Here is a 26,903-nt window from a genome sequence, read left to right on the forward strand (position 1 = left end):
TACAAATAACTTCAGATCATTCACAGCGACACTTTACAAAGTGTGTATTACAAATCTTACTCGTATCTCAGATATGAAAAAGAGAAATTTTTGCGAAAGCTTAACCAAATCCAGAAAAACTTTAAAAGCACGTATGATTTGTGTGAAATCATGACGTTTACGTAAGAAGTATGGTTACATGCAATCAGATAATTGAGAGGATTAGAAGATATCTAGATTTGAGGGCTGACAATAACTTGAGGATTAAAGATTTTTAAACTTGAGGGCTAACAATAAAAAGGCCTTTCTAGCCTCAAATATACGGCTTTTGCCATATTTTAACATCAATTCCTGGTCTTATTACATACAGATATAATAACGAGTAGCTAACCCATGCCCACGCTCTTTTTTCGTAATAAATTCATTCAACAGGACACTACTGTAAAAACCTTCTTTTCCGCTCTTAATATTTGAAGCCTATATTTTTTGAATCTAGAACCACTCTCAACAAATTCTAATAGTTAGTGAAAAATCCAATGAAATTTATCCAATATTCTTTCCAATATTCCGTTTATTCGGATATTAAGAAATAGGGCAACACTAGGTTGTACGTTACAGTTAAGGAGTTGGGTGTAACTACAAATTAGTGGGAATTCCAAGTAAATATGTCAATTTCTTCCAATATTGGGAAATATTGTCACCTTACATTATAAATTGCAATCAATGAACTGTACGTTAAGTAGAACTTCCTTTCTTTCCTTTTAATAAAATATTCAAAAGAGTGTGTCTGCGCCAAAACGTCTTATTAGTTTACTTCCTATACAGAGCATGGAAGGAAAGATGAACAGAGAATTCTGCATTTATTCCAATGGTTTATTTTTCTGACGTCAATCATCAAGTTTATTTTGGCTAAGTAAATTCTTCCTTCTGCAGATATGCCGTCCTAGTCGAGAGGTTATTGCGCTAGAATTAAAATCCTGAAGACAGAGATTCGAGTCCTTGTGTCACTGGTTATTTGGTTTGGAACCGGGTCCATGGTGTAACTCTATAAGCTCAGCCGGAGTCAATCCAGCTCTAAAATGGGTGCCTGGAGAAATCCATGGGAAAATGAAAGGACGTGTGGAATGATTTGCTCCTAAATACACATTCTATTCTCGGCCGAAGTCGGAAAATCCAGAGGTTGGTACCTGCGCTACGCAGACCATAGGCCTGCATGCGAAGAAGTTATGTGGATGTCAAATAGAGAAATTGAACATCCAACCTTTTTAACCCGTTGTTACTGTCTATATGACAGATCATAAATTAATAACCAAATTAACTCGGAACAAGCTAGACCTCAAAAATGGAAACACTAAGTGACGTAGACCCCGTTCTTCGAGTATCCCCAGACAGCATCAGGAAAAAAACTGTTGCATTGACAGGAGAGCCTCAATTCCAATTCATGCGTTTTAAATTGTCCTAAAATGGTCCATCAAGAGCTGTAGCAATGTTAAATATTTATATAAATGTTAATATCAAATATATCAAAAACGGTGGGCGATAGAGATGAACAATTGGTATATATTTTTAATCAACATGTCTCAAGTGTCTTAAAACAAGAGGTGCCGTGTTGCCGGCCATTTCATAGACCAGTTAAGTTGAATGAGGAAATATGTGGATTTTTTTTCTTAGCCCAAAACTGATTCTTTACGAAACCGTTTATAATAAGAGTTCTCTCATTCGAATTTGGACACTTTAGTGTAGACAACCTGTATATCTTAAGACATCCACAATTTTCCTTTAAAGGCCGAAGAGCCATTGTGGGGATTTATGATTGTATTAGTGAATGCTATCTGTTTTTTTTTTTTTTTTTTTTTTTTTTTTTTTTTTTTTTTTTTTTTTTTTTTTTTTTTTTTTTTTTTTTTTTTTTTTTTGAAACATTATCTATCTAAGCTTTGTGCACCTGCAGACAAATTTTTATTATACCCAAAAGACGGAAGGCGAAGGGTTCTTCGCAAAATAAGCAATTAACTCTAAATCCTTTGGTTTCTCTAAAGAGCTGAATTAAAATCACTCAATTAGAAGCAATTTTGAGAACGGCTTTCCCCTCCTAATATCCAAATCCTACTCTCTCTTTATCAAATCCTTAGAAGTTCATTCTCAAGGAATTCTAGCAGTCAGGGGAAATTCCAAGGAAATATGTCAATTTCTTCCGATATTAAGAAATACTGTAATCTTACCTTATAAGTTGTAATTAGGCAATGGGGCGTAAATAGATTTCTTCCCTGCTTTCTTTAAAACAATGTTTATCCTTTGACAAATGTTGAATGGAATAGAAAAGCCTTGTCGACAGTATTGTCAGACAATGCTAGGAGTCAAAAAGCAGGAGTTACAAATTGCAGCTGGTATGCCAGCAAACTATGGTATTAGTTTAATGGTGCTTTTTTCGCATTTCTGTTAAGCTGTTAATTTAAATTATTTGACAAGTCGTATGTATAGTATAGGTTTAAATCAAAAGCATATAAATTAGCAGTTAATTTTGCTCAATGAACTTTGAGTGACCTGAAAGTATCCATTAATCTTGAATTTATACGTTTAGGCCCGACGGCAACTTAAGCAATATAAAATAATTATCAAACAGTTCGTGGTAACGAACAGTAGTAAGGAGCGACCCAGATCAATAGTAAACGAAACTCTAAAAAACGTAAGTTTTGATACTAATAGATACATCAAAAGAATCGGATTTTTATGCTGATTTTAAATATATAAATTTCATCAAATTTAGTCTTACTCATCAAAAGTTACGAGCCTGAGAAAATTTGCCTTATTTTGGAAAATAGGGAGAAACACCCACTAAAAGTAATAGGATCTTAATGAAAATCACAACATCGAGTTCAGCGTATTAGAGAACTCTGTTGCAGAAGTTTCAAGCTCCTATCAACAAAAATGTGGAACTTAGCATTTTTTGCCTGAAGACCGATCACGGATGCGTGTTTTTTTTTTTCTTTTTTCTTTTTTTTTTTTTTTGTGTGTGTTTTTTCCCAGGGGTGATCGTATCGACCAAGCGGTCCTAGAATGTTGCAATAGGGCTCATTCTAACGAAAATTAAAAGTTCCACTGTCCTTTTTAAGTGACAAAAAAAATTGGAGGGCACCTTGGCCCCCTCCCACTCATTTTTTCCCCAAAGTCAACGAATCAAAATTTTGAGATAGCCATTTTGTTCAGCCTAGTCGAAAAACATAATAACTATGTCTTTGGGGTTGACGCACTCCCCCACAGTCCCCGGGGGAGGGGCTGCAAGTTACAAGCTTTGACCAGTGTTTACACACAGTAATGGTTATTGGGAAGTTTATAGACCTTTCAGGGAGATTTTTGGTTTGAGGAGGGGAGGTTGAGGGGAGGGGGCAAAGTGGGAGGATCTTCCCTTGGAGGAATTTATCATGGTAAAAGAGAAATTCCTTGAAGGAGGTGCAGGATTTTCTAGCATTTATTTTGTAAAAAAATATGAAAAAGTTTTTTCAACTGAAAGTAAGAACCAGTGCTAAAACTTAAAGCGAACAGAGATTATTGTGCATATGGGGAGGGTTCATCTCCTCCTAAGTACCTCGGTCTTTCCGCTAAAGTATTTTTAGTAATTTCAACTATTTATTCTACAGCCTTTGTGATTCAGGGTATTTCTTAAAGAATTGGGACAAACTTAAAGCTTTAATGTAAAGAGCGAGGTATTAAAGAGGGGACGAACCCCCTCATATACATAATACAAATATACGAATATAGAAGTTCGTTACGTAAGATAATTCGTAAGTTACGTATATTTTTTTTACTAATAAAGACGTTCGTTAAAAATTAAAAATTCTAGTTGCCTTTTTAAGTAACCGAAAAATTGGAGGGCAACTAGGCCCCCCACCCTTTTTCCCAAAGTCCTCTGATCAAAACTAAGAGAAAGCCATTTAGCCAAAAAAATTAATACGCTAATTTCGTTTTAATTATTCATTTGCAGAGACCCAAGATCGAACATGCATTAATTCAAAAACGTCCAGAAATCAAATAAAAAACACAACTTTTTTTTAACTGAAAGTAAGGAGCGACATTAAAACTTAAAACGAACAGAAATTATTCCGTGTATGAAAAGGGCTGTTCCCTCCTCAATGCCCCGCTCTTTACGCTAAAGTTATTTACTGTTTTATAAAGTAGAATAGAGAGAAAGAGCCAAACTTTAGCGTAAAGAGCGGTGCGTTGAGGAGGGAACAGCCCCTTTCATACACGGAGTAATTTCTGTTCGTTTTAAGTGTTAATGTCGCTCCTTACTTTCAGAAAACTTGTTTTTTTTTATTTAATTAACATCCTGAAGAAGGATGGATCAGGAAGTTATACTACACATTTAAGCTGAAGTGAACACAGTATGAACCTCAAAAGCTTTACAGAAGAAGAAGAAGAATAGCTGATGTTTACAGATCTCACAAGATTTGTTTAATTCCGTCAGACAATGACCTGAAAGCTAAAGGAAAAGATTAAACACGTATAAAGGGGGATTAGGGATGTTGGGCCGTACGCCTACCGTCAATATATCAAGTTTTTTGTGTTGTCTTCTATAATTTCTAATATTTTCCGCATACTTGTCCGATTTTTAGCAATAGGACATGATTTCCTATTTTTTTTTTCGTGGGGGGAGGCGGAAAGGCCAACCCCTTCCCTACAAAACATGATTTTTTTTTATCAAGGACGTTTCGGTTGGTAGGAGTTCGGAAAATATTTTCGAAATATACGAGAATATATTCGAAAATGAAATATTTGATGTTTGTCAAAGTTATACATGGCTAAAATTCTAGGGAGGTGATTCGATAGGGAGGGGTGGGGGGTCATCAGATGATTTATCAAAGGGAACAGTCCATTCGAAGAGGTAGATCACGTTTTTTTCCAGAGCGGTCTTTGGAACCAAAATTGGGAGGGGGTTGCATCCAACTATATGCAGGTGCGGTATATACCTTCCCCAAAAAGTCGGATAGGGGTTTCAGAATTTCAAGGGGTCATCTTCTGTAATGACAAAAAGTCATTACATACATCGGATCTTGCTTTTCCTTTAAAGAGCTGCAAGGAATTCAGACAATTAGAAGCAGTTTCATTAATTGTCTTCAATCTTAAGTTCAATCTTAGAAATTGTAGTAGTTACCAGAGTTTCTAAGAAAATATGACAAGTTATTCCAATATTAAGGAATACTGTAATCTAAGCTTATCAGTTGTAATAAGGTATAAAAAAAGGGACGCAGACAAAGCTTTATTTCTCTCTAATAAATTATAATAGGCTGTATTTTTTGGGAATTGTCGGATAAGAACCAATATGCCTGTCGAAAAAAGAGAAGCGAATCTCTCATCGAGAGATGTCTTAATATTAGATAAAGTGGTAAACTTAATGGAAGTACACTTTGGCAGAACTAAATTATTGACAAAGCTAAATATTGAAGGCGGGCCGGTGTAAGATTAACATTATTAGGCCTCAATAAGAAGTAAAATCCACGACTTGGCTATTATTTTTTTTTATCCTGGCCCCCTTCGCAAGCCGCGGTGGATTTCTTTGCTTCGGTAGTTCAAGCCATCTGTCTTTGCAAATACCACTTGCTTAGGCCGCATGGAGCTGAAGAATTCATGAAGTATACATGAGCGCTCCTTTCCACTAGAACAATAAACAAGTTGGAGGTATGTTGTTCTTTTAAGTCGAGTTTTTTAGATTTTCTATTTTTAGGTTAAAGTTTGAACAGCCCATCTCCATTCTTGGGCTATTATATTCAGATTATTCCAGAAAATCTGAAGTTGCGAACCTTTTTTTTGCAAAACTTCTGCATTTGGCTTCTATCTTGTCTTTTGAAGTTGTCTCTAGTTTCCATTGAGGTTCTATAGATGAGGTATTACCCATTGGCTTCTAAGGTCAAAATGTACCATTTCCAAGAGGAACGTGAATGTACTATATAAAACGCACATACTAAAGATACAAAAATGACTCACTATTCGAGGTGTGAAGTTCCATCCAGGTAGTGACTTTTTCTTGAGCAGCACGCTGTACCATCGTGGCGACAATTTCACAAACTTGTTGTGTAGTTTCTGGAGGAAGCAATGCCTTGATCGTGGAAAGGGCAGGCTCCCAAACTAACTTCGTGCATGAAGATTTTGATTTCAGCTTCAAGGTTTCTGAGAGTCGAACAGAAAGTTCATTGACTTTATGCTGTTGATCCTGAAGTAAAAACAAAACAACAAATATTAAATGTTAAAAAACTTTCATGGGATGTCTTTTAACTTATTATTTTATGCTTTTTATTGTCGTTGTGAGTAAATTTGTCCCTATTTTACACGTAAACAAACCAACTTTGTACTACAAACTTCAAAAATACCATATATACAGCTAGTTCCGTGTTTTCCACAGTGAGGTATGCATACTCCAAAGGACACCGGAAAAGCTTGGTAGCCATACGCATTGAACCGGATTCCGCCAGAATATGCATTGCACCGTATACTAGACATTAAGGCTAATTTAAAATATCCTTATTTTTGTGTATACTTTGTAATATTCCTCGTAACTTACAACACCAAAAGTTTCTCAATGAGAGATTAATTTTCATTCAGAGCAAAAACCATGACCAATCATATCTTTGCCTAGTTCGATGGTTAGTAATGGTCTTCGATATTCTTTACATATAGGCCGGAGTAATAGAACTGTAAATAAAGAGCAATATGTACCAATAGTAAACGAAATACTAAGACATGAAAGTTTTGAAACAATAATACATACAAAAATCAACATTTTATGCTTAGAATAAATTTATTAAGTTTAAAGTTACCTATCGAAAATTGTTAGCTATATAAATTTACATTTATTTAGACCAAGGGATAAATATCTTTCAAAAGTGATTCGATCTTGATGAGAATTAGACCAGAACTACAAAGCTCCTAAGAAATTGTAACCAAGCAACTTCTAACTACTACAAAACTACAAAATTAACATTTTGTGTAACAAGAATGCACATTTTTTTCGCTTCACCAGGGATTATCGTATCGAAGCAGTGGCCTTACAATTTTGGAAATGGTTTCTCTTGAACGGAAACTGCAGGTTCTAGTGCCCTTTTAAGAGCTAAAAACAGTTGGATGGCCACTAGGCCCCGTCCGGCCCCCAAGGGGCTCTTCTCGACCAAAAACGGCTTGTCGCCAAAATTTAAATATCCATTTTAAACAAAAAAGTTTCAACAAAAAAAAATTAATATCCAAAGGTACCGAGGCCCTGAAAGAGCCCCTTAACATTAATCTTTTCGCTGCTTCTGTTCTATGGGTCATTTTTGAGTGCTTGAGTTGAAAACAATCGACTATAATAGTTTCAAGGGCAAAACAAGAGATTTAACTGTGAGGATGTGAGATGTCATTTAGGAAAGCTGAATACCCGGTCCCTGCTCTAGATAAAGAATGATCCATTTATAAGTGCATAACACCCCAGTCCCACAAGACCAATGCTAGTAGTATTTGCAAGGGCAGAATACCCGAATTATCGGGGCCAAAAAATTCATCGCAGACTGTGAAGTGGACCAAGAAAAAAAATAATCCCCAAAGCAAAGAATTAGATTTTATTTTTAAATGTTGCCCAGTAATATTGACCTTGGATCAACCGGCTTTAACTGCTTATGTCAATAACCTAGTTTTGCAAGGATATATTCCCATTATGTTTGCCACTTTGTCTAGTATTTCTTTCAATGAATGCATAACCGCTGTTTGTTTCTGATATTTTCTACATATCTATTGTGCCCCACCGAAAAATACCTAGAAAACATGCTACAACTTATTAAGGACAAAATAATTCTTATCTAAGTCTATCTACACTTATCTTTTATATCTAAGTGTAGCTGATGAGCTAAGATTATATTATTCCTTAAAATAGGAGTAAATTGACATATTTTATTAAAATTTCTGTTAACTACTAGAATTTATTGAAAAAGGACTTCTGAGAATTCGGGAAATTGTAAGCACCCTTTGGATATCAAGGGGAAGAAAAGGATTCAGGAAACTGCTGCTAACTGAAGGAATTAAATATTGCTCTTTGAAAGAAAAGCAAGATTCAATGCAAGCAATAACTTTTTATCATTCCGTACCAAAGGAGGGGAATAAAGGGATCCCTTGGGATCCAAACACCCTACTAGAGTTATTTGCAGTAGGGATATGCAGCAGCTGCACATAGCAGGATGCAGCCCCTCTCTGGCATTCATTCCAAACAATATCCTAAAATGAAATATGATGTTTGTACCCCAGACTGTTCCCGTAATAAATTATCTGATAAACTCCTCCTCAATTTTCTAAAACTTTGATTGTAAATACCTTTGCCAAGCTTTAGATACTTGGGGCTAAGTAACTACTCTTTAGAGATTTTTTTTTTCAAATCATTGGTATTTTACGCCAACTCAGTTGCAAACCTGAACAGTGATCTAATGATTCAACAGCGGTTTAAAAAAGTGACATTAAAAATCAAAACAGATAAAAAGAATCCTGTATATGAGGGGTATAAATATCACTTCGTGCCCCACAGCTTACGCTGAAGTTGGACTCCTTTGCATCAATACTTCAAAAACAAATGTTTTGGTATAAGGTAATATATGGTATAAGGGTATAAGGTAATGTTTTTGTATAAGTTAATATATGGTTCGTGGAAGATGGGTCAATTTACATAGAAAATAAAAAATTTGCACGCACGAACAGGGTGTATGCTTTGAATTATAAATGTTTTCACTTAGACACTAGTCAAACTTTATCACAAAGGGGAAAGGAAACCCCCTCAATAGTTCATTTCCATTTAATGTTACTATTTACTTTCATTTGAAAAATAAAACTTTTTTTAAACTTAATCTATCCAAGAATTTATAGTTACATATAAATATTTATTCACTATATTGACCTTTCTTTAAATTTCTAGCTTTCTATTTAACAATATAACTAATGTGATAACTATATATATATATATATATAGTGACAATGCAATATGCATAGTAACTTGTAATATACACGGATGTTATATGTGCATGTATATATATATATATATATATATATATATATATATATATATATATATATATATATATATATATATATATATATATATATATATATACAGTTTCAATATTTACTAGCCCAAAAGGCTATAGGTAGCTCTTTGGCTATCGAAAAGCATTATTAGCGAACTGGTTGTCATCGCCTTTCTTGACACATTTTGAGGGGAACGGCTGGCAACTTTGAGCTTCAGTTCTAGGGAATGTACTTTTTTTTCACTAGGACAGTGCTCGAAACTTTATTTTCGCAGATTTGATCTCGCATCACTCTGGCTGGGCTTGGAACTTCACCCAAGATTAATAAAAATAGCAACGTCATTCGGAGTTGCGTTTATTCGCTTTTTTTTCGATCGAGACTACAATACAAACTACACCGAGGCCAATAAATATTATATTCATCAGAATCACACTAAGCAACCTATGAAACTTTCTATGAGAAGAACCCCATGGTTTCTGATTGCTGTCAACTATAATACCAACGAAATTATATTCATTAATCGCTAGTTCCCAAGGAGACTACTTCTATTTACGCTTTTCTCCTGGTTAGTCCCAGTATAAAGGAGACACAAAGTAATGAGCCAATGTCAAGGAAATGGACGAAAAACAAAACACATAAAACCCAGAGTCATTTAAGAAACATATTAACCATGGAGAACTATAGCATATACGACTATGGGAGACTATAGAATTAATTAGAGTTTCACTAGTGGAGGCAAAGCCTTTCTCATGACATGTTCAACAAGAGCTAAGAGCTCATATGGCACTTGTGACGAGGCGAGAAGAGCTAAGAGCCAAGAGCTCATATGGTATGAGCTCTAACAAAATTCTATGTATCAATAGATTGATTTAAAAAAAAAATAAGAGGCTTAATGCCGGTCAGGATTTAAAATAAGAGCTCTGAGTCACGATGTCCTTCTAAATATCAAAATTCATTAAGATCCGATCACCCACTCGTAAGTTATAAATACCTAATTTTTTCTAATTTTTCCTCTCCCTTTAGCCCCCCAGATGGTCGAATCTGGGAAAACGACTTTATCAAGTCAAATTGTGCAGCTCCCTGACACGCCTACCAATTTCCATCGTCCTAGCACGTCCAGAAGCACCAAACTCGCCAAATCACTGAACCCCTCCCCCCAACTCCTCCAAAGACAGCGAATCCAGTACGATTCTGTCAATCACGTATCAAGGACATTTGTTTATTCTATCCACCAAGCTTCATCCCGATTCCTCCACTCCAAGTGTTTTTCCAAGATTTCCCCTCCAACTCCCCACAATGTCAAAAGATCTGGTCGGGATTTGAAATAAGAGCTCTGAGACATGAATTCCTTCTAAAAATCAAATTTCATTAAGATCCGATCATCTATTCGTAAGATAAAAATGCCCCAATTTTCACGTCTTCCAAGAATTCCGGTTTCCCCCTCCAACTCCCCCCAATGCCACAGGATCTGGTCGGAATTTAAAATTAGAACTTTAAAGCACAAGATCCTTCTAAATATCAAATTTCATTAAGATCTGGTCACCCTTTCGTAAGTTACAAATACCTCAATTTTCAAAATTACCCCCCCCCAATTCCACCAAAGAGAGCCGGTCCGGTCCGGTTATGTCAGTCACGTATCTTAGACAGGTTTCTATTCTTCCCATCCAGTTTCATCCTGATCTCACCGCTTTAAGTATTTTCTAAGATTTCCGGTCCCCCCCAACTGCCCCCCATTACGCTTGATCCGGTTGAGATTTAAAATAAGAGATCTGAGTTACGAGGTCCTTCTAAATATGAAGTTTCATGAAGATCCGATCACTCCTTCGTAAGTTAAAAATACGTAATTTTTTCTTATTTTTCAGAATTAACCCGCCCCCCCCAATAGAGTGGATCCGTTCATGTAAATCACGTATGTAAGACTTCTGCTTATTTTTCCCACCAAGTTTCATCCCGATCCCTCCAATCTAAGCATTTTCCATGATTTTAGGTTCCCCCGCCCCAAACTTCCCCCAATGTCATCAGATCCGGTCAGGATTTAAAATAAGAGCTTTGAGACACGATATCCTTCTAATTATCAAATTTCATTGAGATCTGATCACCTGTTCGTAAGTTAAAAATACCTCATTGTTTCTAATTTTTCAGAATTAACCCTTCCCCCAACTACCCCAAAGAGAGCGGATCCGTTCCGGTTATGTCAATCATGTATCTAGGACTTGTGCTTATTTTTCCCACCAAGTTTCATCCCGATTTCTTCACTCAAGTGTTTTCCAAGTTTTAGGTTTCCCTCTCCCAACTCTTCCCCCAATGTCACCAGATCCGGTCGGGATTTAAAATAAGAGCTCTGAGACACGATATCCTTCTAAATATCAAATTTCATTGAGATCCGATCACCCGTTCGTAAGTTAAAAATACCTCATTTTTTCTAATTTTTCAAAATTAACCCCCCCCCCCCATTAGAGCGGATCCGTTCATGTAAATCACGTATGTAAGACTTCTGCTTATTTTTCCCACCAGGTTTCATCCAGATCCCTCCAATCTAAGCATTTTCCATGATTTTAGGTTCTCCCGCCCCAAACTTCCCCCAATGTCACCAGATCCGGTCAGGATTTAAAATAAGAGCTTTGAAACACGATATCCTTCTAAACATCAAATTTCATTGAGATCCGAGCACCCGTTCGTAAGTTAAAAATCCTCATTTTTTCTAATTTTTCAGAATTACCCCGCCCCCCCCCCCCAACTACCCCAAAGGGAGCGGATCCGTTCCGATTATGTCAATCATGTATCTGGGACTTGTGCTTATTTTTCCCATCAAGTTTCATCCCGATCCCTCCACTCTAAGTGTTTTCCAAGATTTTAGGTCCCCCCCAACTCCCCCCAATGTCTTCAGATCCGGTCGGGATTTAAAATAAGAGCTCTGAGAAACAATATCATTCCAAACATCAAATTTCATTAAGATCCCATCACCCGCTCATAAGTTAAAAATACTTCATTTTTTCCGAATTAACCGGCCCCCCACTCCCCACCAAATGGTAAAATCGGGGAAACGACTTTTTCTAATTTAATCTGGTCCGGTCCCTGATATGCTTGCCAAATTTCATCGTCCTAGCTTACCTGGAAGTGCCTAAAGTAGCAAAACCGGGACCGACAGACAGACCGACAGACCGACAGAATTTGCGATTGCTATATGTCACTTGGTTAATACCAAGTGCCATAAAAAACCGTAGCGCATAATACCCGCTTAGCTCTAGGAATTCGGTTTGTAGCGTCAAATAATTACTTTCAGAGCTGAAGACTTGTGCTTGACTGGGAGTAGGCCAAACTGACATAGGCCAACTATCTAGGCAGGAACGGGTGCAACCATGAAATGAAAAATATCCACAGTAGGTACCCGTTGTCTATCATTGCACTATTTTTCCCAACCTGAACATTAGTGATCGGCTTTAATATAAACACACAAGCCGTTGTTCAGGTAGTTACAGCTAAAGCCATAGTAGTGATAAACTCGCAGCAGGTAGTCGTTTTTCTGAACAGGGGCGTAATTTGATATGGGGCAGGGGGGAACTGCTCCTCCCACACCTCGGTTTGCCCCCCAGACCCCAGTTCCCCCCAGTTGAAATTTTGTTTATTCCAAAGTATTGCCAAAACTACGATAAATCTGCATAATTCAAGCATCAACAGAAACAGATCTTTTTTTTTAGTTTATATTTATCTTTATAGTACTATAAAGTAGCTCTATATTACTTTTATAGTACTTAATGGTACCAAATAGCTTAATTTCTTGCTTTTATTGTCATTTTCACTTAATTTGGGAAAATTGGCTCTAACTTTACGCCCCCCCCCCCCCCCCTTCAAAGTATTTTGATAAATTACGCCACTGTTTCTGATCTGAAGGTTGATGAAAGACTTGAAGTTAAGCACACAGGCCGTTATACAGGCAGTTACAGCTAAAACCATAACAACGACAAATACGCGCTGTAGGTACCCGTTGTGTATCGTCGTGCCATTTCCTTCAGCGCTGAAGATTAGTGATTGCAGAGTAGATTAGTGAAGATTAAATTGGAAAATTAGAGAATTAGATAATTTAAGATTAGTGATTGGTTAGTAGCTAGAGACGTTGGCAATCATAAGGATGATAGCTGAAATAAAATCGAGGAGACATGGTACTGACTAGAGTAGATAGGGGGTGGTGGGACAAAGAACTTACGCTACTTGGCCTAATATGTTCCTGAAGACAGTTTTGGTTGACTGAGAGGCATTTGTGAGATATTACAAAAACAAAGAAGAGACAACTTATTTGATATTAATCATAGCAGAAACAGTAAATCTCTTATTCATCGGAATCATATTCAGGATGTTCTGAAACTTTCTATGAAAAGAGCCACATGATTTCTGATTGTTACCAACAGACAAAATTATATTCATTATTTCCAAGTTCCCAAGGAGACTATTTCTATTTACTCTTTTCTCTTTGTTCAGCCCTAGTCTAAAGGAGAAACAAAGTAATGAGTTTACGTCAAGGAAATAGATACTATAAAAAAAAGAGAGAAAAAAAAATTATTCCTAGTCTAAAGGAGAAACAAAGTAATAGGTCACGATAAATAAAGTAGACGAAAAAAACAAAATCAGAAGTCTTTCGGGGAACATATCATGAATGCAGGAGAAGCTGCAGCCTGGTTAAGAGTGAGCCAAGTCTCATAGTAGCCGAAATTAAAAAAAAACGGGTGCTCTAAGATACCGTTTAGTGACAAGTGTTTCCTATATAATACTATTTGGGAATTAGCAATTTTTACTCAGACTTAACCGAAAACTTTTTCATAGTTGCGAGCGAAAATATTTGAGAACATGAAAAAAAGACCCTAAAATCCATCAAAACTACAATCATTCAAATCATCATTTTCAAAAACCCTCAATTTAAGGTGTCCCATCTCAAGCGAAGTTAAGACAAGTTAAGTCATATTTTTACATGAATAGCACCAGCGTCAGGCGTCAGCAACGATGCTCCCAAAAAAGTGACTAGTTTTTTCACAATTAAAAAAAAGCGACAAAAATCGACTACCAAGAGGCGCTCAAAGCACAGGCAGATAAACTAAACAAGTACCAGTTACTGCCTTATGATCATCATCCCCTCCGAAAGCCCGTGAGGTTACAGAAAAGAAGGCAGGAAGTCTTACTTTATCTTCGAGTAATTTATTTGCTCATACAAAAAAAGAACTTTAATCAAAGCACAACTTTGATTAAGGTACAAGGAACAAACAACCTTAGTAAAGTAGAACTGTTGAATGTTTACGAACAGAACAAACCGTACGATTACTGTCCATGAGTATGTGTAACAATTACTGGTAGAACTACACCTAACATTATTAGCCTCATCATTTCTTATACTTTTTTTGAAAGGCAGTCAATCAGTTCTGTTTTTCTCTTCAAAACAAGTACTTCCACAAATTAAGCATCATTTGCCCTTTCCCTTTCTTCGGAACGAGCTTTTAGTGCTGCTTCCAGCATGCTTTGAGCCAGACCAATGTTCAAAAAGTCCTTCTCTTCTACTGCTTCCATCATACGTTCTCCTGCTTCTTTCAGAGGAGTATCATCGATTTCTTTCTTCTGTTTAGCCATCTCTTTTTTTGTAAAATGTCCGACTCTAGCTCCGCAATTTTCTGCTTCCTCTGGACCAGGTCCTGGACTGCCAATTCATTGTCTTTCTTTTAAGCTTCAAGCTTTTCTTTTTCCAACTCATCATGTTTTCGTCCAATAAGGTAAAGTTCATAGCTAGATCTAGCTGATGTGGCTAGCTCAGTTTCTTTGTGATCAGCACAAGCTTGGGTTTGTTCTCATAGTTTCACATAGCATCAGCAACAAAAGCTTTAGCATTTATGGTCCGCTCGTCTGTACAAGCTTGCATGCTAGTCACCAACTGAGCTGAACGAGAAAATCCTTGCTCAACATCTGCGCTTCCATGGCAGAGCAAAACAGCTGCTCTAACTACTCGACCCTTTTGCCAATAGCTATCAATCCGTGTATTGTTCGTTGGTGGTGACACAGGGTTAACTGTAATAATAACAATTTTCGCTGGACTTTCTCTATGTTCGTTTCAAACGGGAGTTCTCTTGCAACGTAGAGAACATCACTGCAACCCATCGGCTGGGAATCTGGCTTCGGAAGGCTGAAACAGCTAAGGCTTCGTAAAAACTAGTTGCTCAGAGGGCATTTTGCCAACAATTACTGCAGAGCAGCTTTGACGTGCTTCCTAACTCCTAGGGAAAAATGTCTCCTATTTTTCTGAGTCACTTTCGACGAAACAAGAGCTGCCAGAATCCGCTCATTACACAAAGGTTGCTCTAGATACTTCTGAAGCACCGTCTCCGTTTTCGAACCCCACGGCGAGGAGATGGTTGACATCATCAGCACATACAATCTGTCCGAGAAGAACTATGCATAAGCGACGCAACTCAAAATTCAGCATATGAATCAACAGCTTTTGTCATTTTCATAGGAGAGGACCCCCACACCTCCCACTTCTCTGTAGGTTAAACGGGGGGAGGGCTTCCCCAATGGTCGCCTGTATTAGAGGCTTGATCCAAACTTTATCCCTCAGAGGAGTGAACAAAAAATCTTCTCTTCTATATTTATCTGAAAGGTGAATGAAAGTTAAAAAATTCGTTAATAAAAATGAAGACGCCACTGTACATATTTCTATGAAGCATCGATGAAATAAATTAAATTAAATGAAGCTTCAAAATTGTGTCTACACTAACCGTTGATTTTGAGGGGGATGTGGGTGTCTTTAGCAACAATAAAAATGAAGACGCCACTGTACATATTTCTATGAAGCATCGATGAAATAAATTAAATTAAATGAAGCTTCAAAATTGTGTCTACACTAACCGTTAATTTTGAGGGGGATGTGGGTGTCTTTAGCAACAATAAAAATGAAGACGCCACTGTACATATTTCTATGAAGCATCGATGAAATAAATTCAATTAAATGAAGCTTCAAAATTGTGTCTACACTAACCGTTGATTTTGAGGGGGATGTGGGTGTCTTTAGCAACAAATATGCCGCAGAGCAGCATTAAAGTCTCTGAAAATGGAAACTGAATATAGTTTTCGAAAATTCTAAATCGGTTGGCATGCGTTTGTGACAATCCTTCGTCACAGTCAATGAGTAAAATCTTGGGGGGCCCAATGTGACAAAGGTGCCAATAATTGACCAAACTGACAAATTTATTCTATAAAAAGAGTAAAAAAGGAAAAAACAGGGAAAGAGAGAGCCAGAAAATCTTGGAAGGGGGTCCCTCGGTCCCCTGGATCCACCAGTGGGTTCCAGCGGTCGTTCTTTTGTGACGAAAAGTCAAACTTTAGCACAAAGAGGGTATTGAGGAGCGGGCGACCCCCCGCATATATAGAATAATTTCTGTTCGTTTGAAGTTTTAATGTTGCTTCTTTCCGTCAGTCGGAAAACACTTGTTTTTTATTTAATTTCGGAGTGTTTTTTAATCATAGCGGGAAATCTCCTCGTGTAAAATTTCCCCTGGAATATTTTTTTACGCGGGAATTCCCCCGAGAAAAATACCCCCCCCCACACTCGCAGGAAATTCCCATTCAGAAAGTTCTCCGTATATTTTTCAATGACAAATACTATATGTAAAGAATAGGCAAATTACATAACTTTTAGCCCTTTCCCTGGGGGCTCTAGGGGGTCGTGTTATCCCCAGAGGGAAAGTCACTGAACTTTTCTACTATAATAAACCAAATGGCTATAAAATCTCAATCGGATTCTTTGGGGTTAAACGGGGCCCGGGAGGGGGGCCTCTGAACCTCCAATATACCCGGTCAATCCAAAATGCACTGGAACCTGTAATTCCCATTTGAATGAGCTTCTCCCAAACTCCTAGGACCATGGTTCGACACGATTACCCCTGAGAAAAAAACACTCACAAAAGAATACAAATAAACTTTTGGGAAGAAATGAGCGTGGGAGGGGGACTAGGTGCCCTCCAATTTTTTGGTCACTTAAAAAGGGCACTAGAACTTTTCATTTCCGTTAGAATGATCCCTCTCGCAACATTCTAGGACAACTGGGTCGATACGATCACCCTGAGAAAAAAAAACAAATAAACTCGCATCCTTGATGTTTCTTCTGGCACAAAACACAACATTCCCCATTTTTGTAGATAGGAGCTTGAAACCTCCAGAGTAGGGTTCTCGGAAACACAGAATCTGAAGGTGAGATTTTTGTCGAGATTCATTGACTATTTGGGGGTTTATTTCCCCCTTTTTTCCAAAACCAGACACATTTTCTCCGGCTCGTAGCTTTTGACGACTAACATTGAACTTCGCAAACTTTATATTTTTGGAACAAGCGTAAAAAGCTAATTCTTTTAATATATTAATTGTGAATAAAATTCCTTTTTAAGAATTCCGGTTACTATTGGGTCGAGTTGCTTCTTACTTACATCGTTACCACGTACTGTTTGGTTTCTCTATTTTTTTGAATGGAAATACTGAACTGTTTGGAAGTAGACGGGTGCATGTCACTCTATACGTTCCTATTTTGAACCTAATGAACTTAAAGATTATTTTTACAAAATTGTATAAAGCAAAAATTTCTGGTAATATATTCTAAGAATTTTTTCGGAATTTCAATAAAATCGAGTTTCCAAGTAGGCTAATTAACGCAAAGAAACTTGGCGCCTAGTTTTTGTAACTTATATCTGGGAAACTGCATTTTTGGAAATCTCTGGGAGAACAATTTATTGGATACTAAATCGTAAAAGCTTTATCCATCTTGATTGTCTCCCAATATTCCTTTTAAATGAATAGGGGGGTGGCAACTCTGAGCAAGGTCAGAATTTAGTGACATTCGGAAAGAGGAATTAAATATCTTTTTGTGGCATTAAAGGGGACCCGGAAAGCTATAAATTTCGCCCCCTGGAAAGCTCGTAAAATTGCTGGGCCAGATTCGTCTTTGCTTTCTTCTTTTTCCTTGGCTGCACAAGAGATAATCGACTAATATAAAAGAGCATGTATCTATGCCAACCGGGAATTGTATCGTTTCCAAATAGCTTCACAGAATATCTCTTTGGATAAGATCTGTTTTTTTCAAGTTTTTCATGAAAATGAACAATGAGTGAATAACTACTTGTGTAATAAAGCTTTAGTTAATGCGTTAAAACTAATATATCTACGTTTCAAAATCATGCATTAAATTAAAACTACGTAATTTTAAGATGAACTCGGAAATAACAGATCATATGCTTCTTTTCTTTCCGTCATTTTCACTTGTTGCACTAGAGATAAATCGAATCAAACAGCTCGTGGTAGAATCCAAAACTCTAAAAAACGGAATTTTCATAACAATGGATATATCAAACGAATTGGCGTTCTATGCTTATTACAAATATATGAAATTCATTGAGTCAGCCATCTTACTTAGTTGTACTTACGTCACGTTTGAGTTTTGTCCGGGCCCATCATGGCACCCAGAATTTGCCGACAAGCGTCCCTCCATCGTTCTCTTTCAAGTGCGACTAGCTCGATCAACTGAATCCATTGTCTATTCCTTCTGATGTTCGCTTCGACAACATCAGAGACAAGTGGCATATCACCATATCTTCTTCTGATGACATCATTAGAAACGCGGTCAGAGAGACGCTGGGCAAGAATACAGCGCAGACACTTGTGGTGGAAGACGTTCAGGTCATTAGCTTCCCCAGCTCTGAGGGGCCACATTTCGTAACCATAAAGAAGCACAGAGAGGACCAAAGCGTTATATATCCGGAGCTTTGTTCGAAGGGAGATTTCATTTCGTAACCAGATACACTTCCGAAGCCGAATGAATGCTGCCTGGGCTGCGGAGATCGGCTTTGTATTTTTTTTACAGCTTCGCCCTTCGGATTTATTAGGCAGCCTAGATATTTGAAATTTTGAACCTTCTCGATTGGGATGCTATTTAATGTAATCGGAGTTTCATCTAGCCCGGAGGTCCGTATTGAGTTTGTTTTCGATTGGCTGATCTTTAGTCTGGTAGCAAGGGATCTAGCAGCAATGTCGTCTATCATGAGCTGTGCTTCTGTTACAGACTCAGCCAAGATATCTACATCATCGGCGTAATCAAGTTCAGTTAGTGATAGTGTTGGACTGATTCTCACACCTTTGTATTTGTCAAAGGTCTTCATAATCTGGTCGAAGACAAAGTTAAATAAAATTGGCGATAGAGTAAAACCCTGTAACACTCCTTCGTCAATTGATAGTCCTTTAGAGATTTCTCTGTCTGCTCTTACAAATACCCTTGTTTCCACGTAAAAAGCCTTAATTAAATGGACAATTTTTCTGGCACTCCATCATCCTTATCGTATTCCGGATAGCGTTTCTCTCCACCGAGTCAAATGCCGTTACAAAGTCAATGAGGACTTGTTGCTGGTGTATAAGGTTGTGTTCCAGGATCTGTCTCAGGCTAAAAATGTGACCGCAGCATCCCATACCAGGTCTGAACCCTGCTTGATTTGGCTTCGTCCAATCGTTTCTAATATTTCTGAGCCTATTTAATGCTATTATTGTGAAACCTTTTGCAGAATTCAGTATCAGAGAAATTCCTCTATAATTGGTATAATCGGCTCGATCCCCTTTCTTAAATACAGGAATTATTACAGAGGTCCTCCACTCTTCAGGAATGTATTCATTGACCCAGACATCCGTGAGTAAGTTGTAGAGCTCATCGATAGCCACTTCTGGAAGGGCCTTGAGAAGTTCGGCTGGTAATTCGTCAATACCAGGACTTTTATTATTTTTTAATAGTTTTATGGCATGGATAACTTCATCTCTGCTTGGAGGGGCGATATTGCAATCTTCATACCCGGATGGTGACTCAGAACTGTCGTGGGATGGAATGGGTTGGTTGTGGTCATTTTTTTGGTGGGTAAAGGAGCTACTGGAAGTGAGTACGCCATCGTCCGATACGATCTTCTTTGCTCGCGAGGAGCTTGTTGTCCTTACTAAGTAGCATAGGGGTAGATCTTTGCTCCTTTTCCCCGGTTGATTCGCCAAGGAGCTGGTAGAGTTTCCGTGAATCATTGCGTGCAGCAGCTTTTTCCATTTCACAAGCTACATTAGACCAATATGCTTGCTTATCTGCCTTAGCAGATTTGTGACAATCTTTGCGGAGTGCTTTAAAAGAAGTAGAGTGTCTATCGGTCATTTCTTTCTTCCTTAAAGAGAGTTCTATTGTCTTCTGTAAAATCCCTCTTTTGGGCTTTTACGTAATTTTTCAAAGCAGGTGGAAGCACCGCCACAGTGTCAAGGAATCTTAATAACAATTGCACCGTCAGATTGATAACATAAGAGAACTTTACTATAAAGGTTTCAAGATCCCGCCTGCAAAAATGTGGAAATTAGATTTTTTTTCAAAACATGAATGTGTGTTTATTTGTTTGTTTTTCCTCTTTTTTCTTCTTTGTATGCCCCAAGAGTGACCTTTATGAACCATTGGCCCTAGAAGATCGGCATAGCTCATTCCGACATACTACGTGCGCGCCTTCCTCGGTTACAAGCGAAGATCCCCCACAGCAAACTGAACTCTTGTATTTCAGGCGGGATTGCGTCATCCGTAACACAAGTAAACATTCCCCTATTGCATATCATGCCTAGAAATCTTAAAAAGTCTTTAAAAACGTCTTTTCGGTGAAATTAGTTGCTAATCCCCCCCCCAACGGAATTGGAATCTATGGTCCCGTTGGAATTGCTTGCTAGGGGCTACCCCGTCGAAATTAATGGTAGGGGTCTCCAGTGGAAAAAGTTGCTAGGTTACGTTAGGGGACCCCCACCCCCAATGAAAAAGGCTGTTAGGGGCATCCAGTGAAAAAGGTTGCTAGGGAACCCCAGTGAAACGGGATGTTAGGCCTCGTTGGAATTAGATACTAGGGCTCCGTTGGAATTGGTTGTAAGGCATCACCCGGCGAAATTGGATGCTAGAGCCCACTAGGAATCGTTTGTAAGTCCCCCCCCCCCGGTGGAATGGGATGATAGGGTACTCCCGTAAAACTGGATGCTAGACCCTTCGTAGGCAGTCATTATTTGGCGGGCCCCCTGAAGGTTTTTGACTACACCCTTAGGTTTTTGATCCGAACATCCAAAGAATTTGTGATTTAGTGGGTCCCTGAAGGTTTTCCTACCTAAATCTCTAGGTCTTTAAACAATCAAAGAAACTATGAGGTAACGTTTGCATCTTGACTAACGGACTCTAACGAACCCTATTTTGTCACAAGCAAACCCTATGATTTAACTAGCAAAGAAATCCTGAAGTAAACAAGCCCTGGCCAGCGTCGGCTTTTTTTTAAGGATTCAATTTAAAAAAAAACAAGTCTTTTAACTGAAAGTAAGGAGCGACATTAAAGCTTAAAACGAGCAGAAATTACCTCGTATATGAAAGGGGCTGTTCCCTCATCAACGCCCCGCTTTTTACGCTAAAGTTTGACTCTTTCTCACAACTCTACTTTTTAAAACAGTAAGGCCGTAGATTAGATAGTTGAAATTACTAAAATTAGCGTAAAGAGGGAGGTATTAGGAGGAGGTGAACCTTTTGTATGCGTAATATTTTCTGTTCGTTTTAAGTTTGAATGCTACTCCTTACTTTCAGTTGAAAAAGACTTTTTCATATTTATTTTTTCATTGTTTTTTTAAATAATGCTAGAAAATGTTGCGCCCCCTTCATGGAAATCTTCTTCCCCCATGATAGATTCCTCCATGGAAAGTTTCCCCACCTAACCCCCTCTTCCCAACTACTCCTCCCAACCAAAAAATCCCCCTGAAAACATCTGTACACTACCCAATAACCATTACTATATGCGAACACTGGTCAAAGTTTGTAACTCGCAGCCCCTCCCACGGGGACTGTGGGGGAGTAAGTCGTCCTCAAAGACATAGTTATAAGGTTTTCCGACTATGCTGAATAAAATGGCTATCTCAGAATTTCGATCCGACGACTTTGGGAAAAAATGAGCGTGGGAGGGGACCTAGGTGCCCTCCAATTTTTTTGGTCACTTAAAAAGGGCACTAGAACTTCTCATTTCCGTTCGAATGAGCCTCTCGCAAAATTCTAGGATCACTGGGTCGATACGATCATCCCTGGGAAAAAGAAAAAAAAAAAAAAAAACACGCATCCGTGATTTGTCTTCTGGCAAAAAGTACAAAATTCCACATTTTTGTAGATAAGAGCTTGGAACTTGTACAGTAGAGTTCTCTGATACGCTGAATCTGGTGGTGTGATTTTCGTTAAGATTCTATGACCTTTAGGGGGCGTTCCCCCTATTTTCTAAAATAGTACAAATTTTCTCAGGCTCGTAACTTTTGATGGGTAGGACTAAACTTGATAAAACTTATATATTTAAAATCAACATTAAAATGCAATCCTTTTGATGTAACTATTGGTATCGAAATTCCGTTTTTTAGAGTTTTGGTTACTATAGAGCCGGGTCGCTCCTTACCACAGTTCGTTACCACGAACTTTTTTATCAGATATACTATTAAGTAACAAGCAAATCTTATGACGTAGGTGTACTGTACCGTAACAGGTGCACTATAGTATTGCATAAGACCCAAATGCGCGCACTAGTCTTAAAGGACTAGTAGCTCGATTTATACACCCCCCCGCCCCTATGGCTCTCTTTAAAAGTCTATGGCATCACTACTGGTTTCAACCATGGTTTGAAATCTGTTGTTGTAGTTTTCCATAACTTTAGAAAAATCTACAGTAAGACCTACTAAATGAAGACTATTGATGAGCTTTGACCTGTGGGTCCAAATTGGACATGTTAGTAGATATTTTGCAATCCGGAAAAAAATGGAGCGGAATTTTAATTTATCAGCATTTGTAAGAATCCTGCAGAAGGGTCCAATGTATAGGCTCTGGGGAAGAAAAACAGTGCTGTATAGTGTTGACATATAAGAGCGACAGAAATGACGCTTAGCAGAGACAATGGAAGCACATAAAGATGATATGCGGCACTTGATGCATCCCGTTTGGAGATGATGAGAGTGAGAAATTGTATGTCACATGGGAATTCCGTGACAAACGATTTGATCAGACCGGCGGATCTTTGAATTTCTAAGTACAATTTCATCATGAAGTGGGTCTTCCAGTTAAAAAGGACTACATCGGACTTTTCACGTTAAATTCAAAACCAGATTTTAAGTATTCTGTTTGCTGTTTTTGGAAAGTTCCAGATATTTTGTCCCGAGTTCGGCTGAGGATAAAAATGTCATCAGCATAAGTGAATAAAGAGATGTTGAGGCTAGAAAGATCGTAAGACACCTGACAATAGTCTTGAGTTTCAAGAATATAATTAAAGTAAAACAGTTCAAAATAGGGATGATACCTTTTTATTGACAGTGAAATATAAAATTATTTAACTGGATATTTCGAACACATACACAGTTTTCATCATCAACAGTAAAACTAAAAGACATATATAAAAATAAACAGAATTTATACCTAATAAACTAATTACATATAGTTTATTGCTCTTATTTTTTTCAATGCAACAGCCGAGGCAAATCTCCTTGACCTTTTCGGTTCCGGCTCATTAGATTTAACTGACGTATTACGTGGGCAGAGGTCATAGCTCTTAGGTGAAGTGATACTTACTTTATTTGACCTCAGTAAATTATCATAAATTGAGTTCAATCCAAATTCACCTGTATCTCTGTTTATGGAATTATTCTTGAATAGAATTTTTTTAATTTCGATTGTTTCCCTGAAAGTTTGCTTTAAACCTTGGTCCCTAGAAATCAAAGAAACATTTTCAAACAAAATAAAATGATTTGGAAAATTAAAGATATGCTCCGCGAGGGCCGATGTGAAATCTTCAGGTTTGGTATTTTGCTTTAAAGACGATGAAATGGAATTATGATGTTGTAGCAATCTCGTTCTTAAATTCTGGCTAGTACGTCCCACATAAGAGCTTCCACAAGTACATGGAATTTTATAAACCCCACTTTGTTGCTCTACGGAAGTCTGATCCTTTCCAGAATTGAAAATACTTGCCAAAGTATTACTACCTCTTAAAGCTACCTTTAAACCATTATTTTGTAAAATTCTTTTAAGTTTTTCACTCAAACCTGGAACATATGTTTTGGAGGTCGGTGTCATTATGAGTTTAGTTAGGTTGTGCAATATGTTCTCTTATTTTTTTCAATTCAGAGGGGGTTTTTTCGAACAAGTAAATGGTTTACCTATGGGGGCCCCTTTAAGTATATATATATATATATATATATATATATATATATATATATATATATATATATATATATATATATATATATATATATATATATATATATATATATATATATATATATATATATATATATATATATATATACTAGCTGTTAGGGTGGCGCTTCGCGCCACCCCAACACCTAGTTGGTGGGGCGCTTCGCGCCCCCCAAGCCCCCCCGCGCGCGTAAGTCGTTACGCGCCATATTAGTTACGCGCCATTGTAGTTGTGTCCCTGTGTCCCACCTGTGAATAGAGATAGATATAAATATATGTTTTTAACTACGTAAAACATGCGAATATACAACATTCTTCGCTGTCCCATTGTCTGTGCATATAAATAGATTGTCAGGTTTACTGACTCTTGAACATGCAACATATAATTGTATATGGGAAGAACAATCCGTATTCAGATCTATACCTCATTATTCTAATGATGTGTCCCTGTGTCCCGGTCGTCATTTATATTCCCTGTGTCCCGGTCGTCATTTGTGTCCCGGTGTCCCAGTTTGTAATTTCTCTTTAAGTGTCCCGGTCGTCATTTATATTCTCTGTGTCCCGGCGTCCCGGTCGTCATTTGTGTCCCGGTGTCCTGGTCTGTAATTTCTATTCGAACAATCCCTGTGTCCCGGTCGTCATTTATATTCCCTGTGTCCCGGTCGTGATTTATGTCCGGGTGTCCCAGTCTGTAATTTCTCTTTGAGGTTCCCGGTCGTCACTTATATTCCCTCTGTCTCGGTCGTCATTTGTGTCCCGGTCTGTAATTTCTCTTTGAGTGTTTTTTCTTTTTAGTTTTTTTTTTTAGTTTTTTTACCTTTTTTCTTTTTTCAGTTTTCTTTTTCTTCTTTATTTTTCCGCGTCACTATGAAGTACATATCGACGAACCTTTGTTTTTTTAACTTAAATCTGGTAGGCATTGATTGGGTTGGAATCCCAAACCCAATCATCATCGCTATCATTTTCTTACTTTCTCTATCAGCAGCAAGTTTTTTGGCATAAACTCTTTGAGCAGCTTCCTCGGCTGTTGCCATTGTAGGTTCTTCAGTCATTTTACAATTAAACATTTTTCCGTGAACAAATGTCTTAAATACCGTTAATGACGTCACCGTCATAGCAAAAATGACGACAACTAGCTTCATGACGTCAGTCGACACAGAAACATGACGTCACCTGACAGACAGACAGACACACAGACAGACAACTTATTTATATATATATATATATATATATATATATATATATATATATATATATATATATATATATATATATATATATATATATATATATATATATATAACAAAAGAACCGGCTTATTATGCTGATTTTAAATAGATAAGTTCCGTTAAGTTTATTCATACTAACCAAAGGCTGCAAGCCTGAGAAATGTTGTTTGATTTTAAAAAAAGGGGGAAACCCCCTAAATATATTAGTATCTTAATGAAAATCATACCATTAGATTCAGCGCATCAGGAAACCCTCTCAGGAAGATCAGGATAGATTATACAGTGGGGAATTATCCCTTCCTATACAGAATTCTTTTTAAATTTCATGCTTTCTCTTTTCCGTCTCAATTTTACGCGTGTAGCTGTTAAGGAAAATTGTCCGGGGTAAATTCCCACCAGGATTAAATCGTCTAGAAACTATTTCCGTGGGGAGGAGATTTTTCCGTGGAGGTTGGCCAGATTTCTGGGCATTACTTAAAAACGATCAGAAATAAATTAAAAAAAAACAAGCTTTTCAACTGAAAGTAACGAGCAACATCAAAACTTCTAACGAACATATATTATTATGTGTATGGGGGGAATTGCCCCCTCCTCAACACCTCGCTCTTGATGATAAAGTTTGAATTTTGTCTCAATTCTTTTAAGTACGACTCCTGAAACACAAGGATCGTTCTTCTGAAACACAAGGGTCGTTTGATTAGAACAACGGGAATCTTTTTTAAAAGTACTAAAAAACTTTAGCGCAAAGATCGAGGCGTTGAGGAAGGGACTCAACGCCTAAACGCATAATTTCTGTTCGTTTTCAGTTTTAATGTTGCTCCTTACTTTCAGTTGAAAAATTCTTTTTAAAATTTAATACAAGAAGCATCAAGCAGAACATAAGCGACAATCGCAAGAGCGTCTGCGCATCCAATGCCATGTTGAAAGCCAGATTTATGTGGAGGTGTGTAAGATTCTTCTTCAAGCTCTTTTATGAACAGTAATTCATAAAGATTGTATAAACTGGTTGATACAGTTATGGGTCTGAAAGATATGCATTAATTGGAGGTTCTTCATTTTTTTCGGAATAGGAGAAAGATCTCCCACAAAGAGCGTTGACGGAACAAAAATTTATTTAAAAATTTTTAAATTATTTTATTAATTAATAATAATTAATTACAATATTAATTATTTAATTAATTAATTTAATTGATATTATTTAATTAATATTATTTAATTAATATTGATTATTAATATTAATATTAATTATTATATAATAATTATTAATATTATTTAATTATTTAATTAATATTAATTATTATAATTTAATAATTAAAATTTAATTTATTTTAAAATTTATATTTTTAAATTAGTTTAAAAATTATGTGCAGTAGTAGCGCGATATTCTAAAAGCGCAGGAC

General features: G+C 37.3%; 1 protein-coding gene across 1 annotated transcript in view; it reads right to left on the minus strand.

The window, feature by feature from the left end:
- The window catches only part of LOC136029980 (codanin-1-like), a gene marked incomplete in the record, with an annotated part of 262,581 nt that overhangs the window by 85,597 nt on the left and 150,081 nt on the right, over window positions 1–26,903 (minus strand). Inside the window, 1 exon segment of the mRNA XM_065708554.1 lies at window positions 5,959–6,184. Within this exon segment, the coding sequence (XP_065564626.1) occupies window positions 5,959–6,184 (226 nt within the window).

Source organism: Artemia franciscana, chromosome 8 (genome assembly GCF_032884065.1).
Source record: "Artemia franciscana chromosome 8, ASM3288406v1, whole genome shotgun sequence".
Classification (NCBI taxonomy): domain Eukaryota; kingdom Metazoa; phylum Arthropoda; class Branchiopoda; order Anostraca; family Artemiidae; genus Artemia; species Artemia franciscana.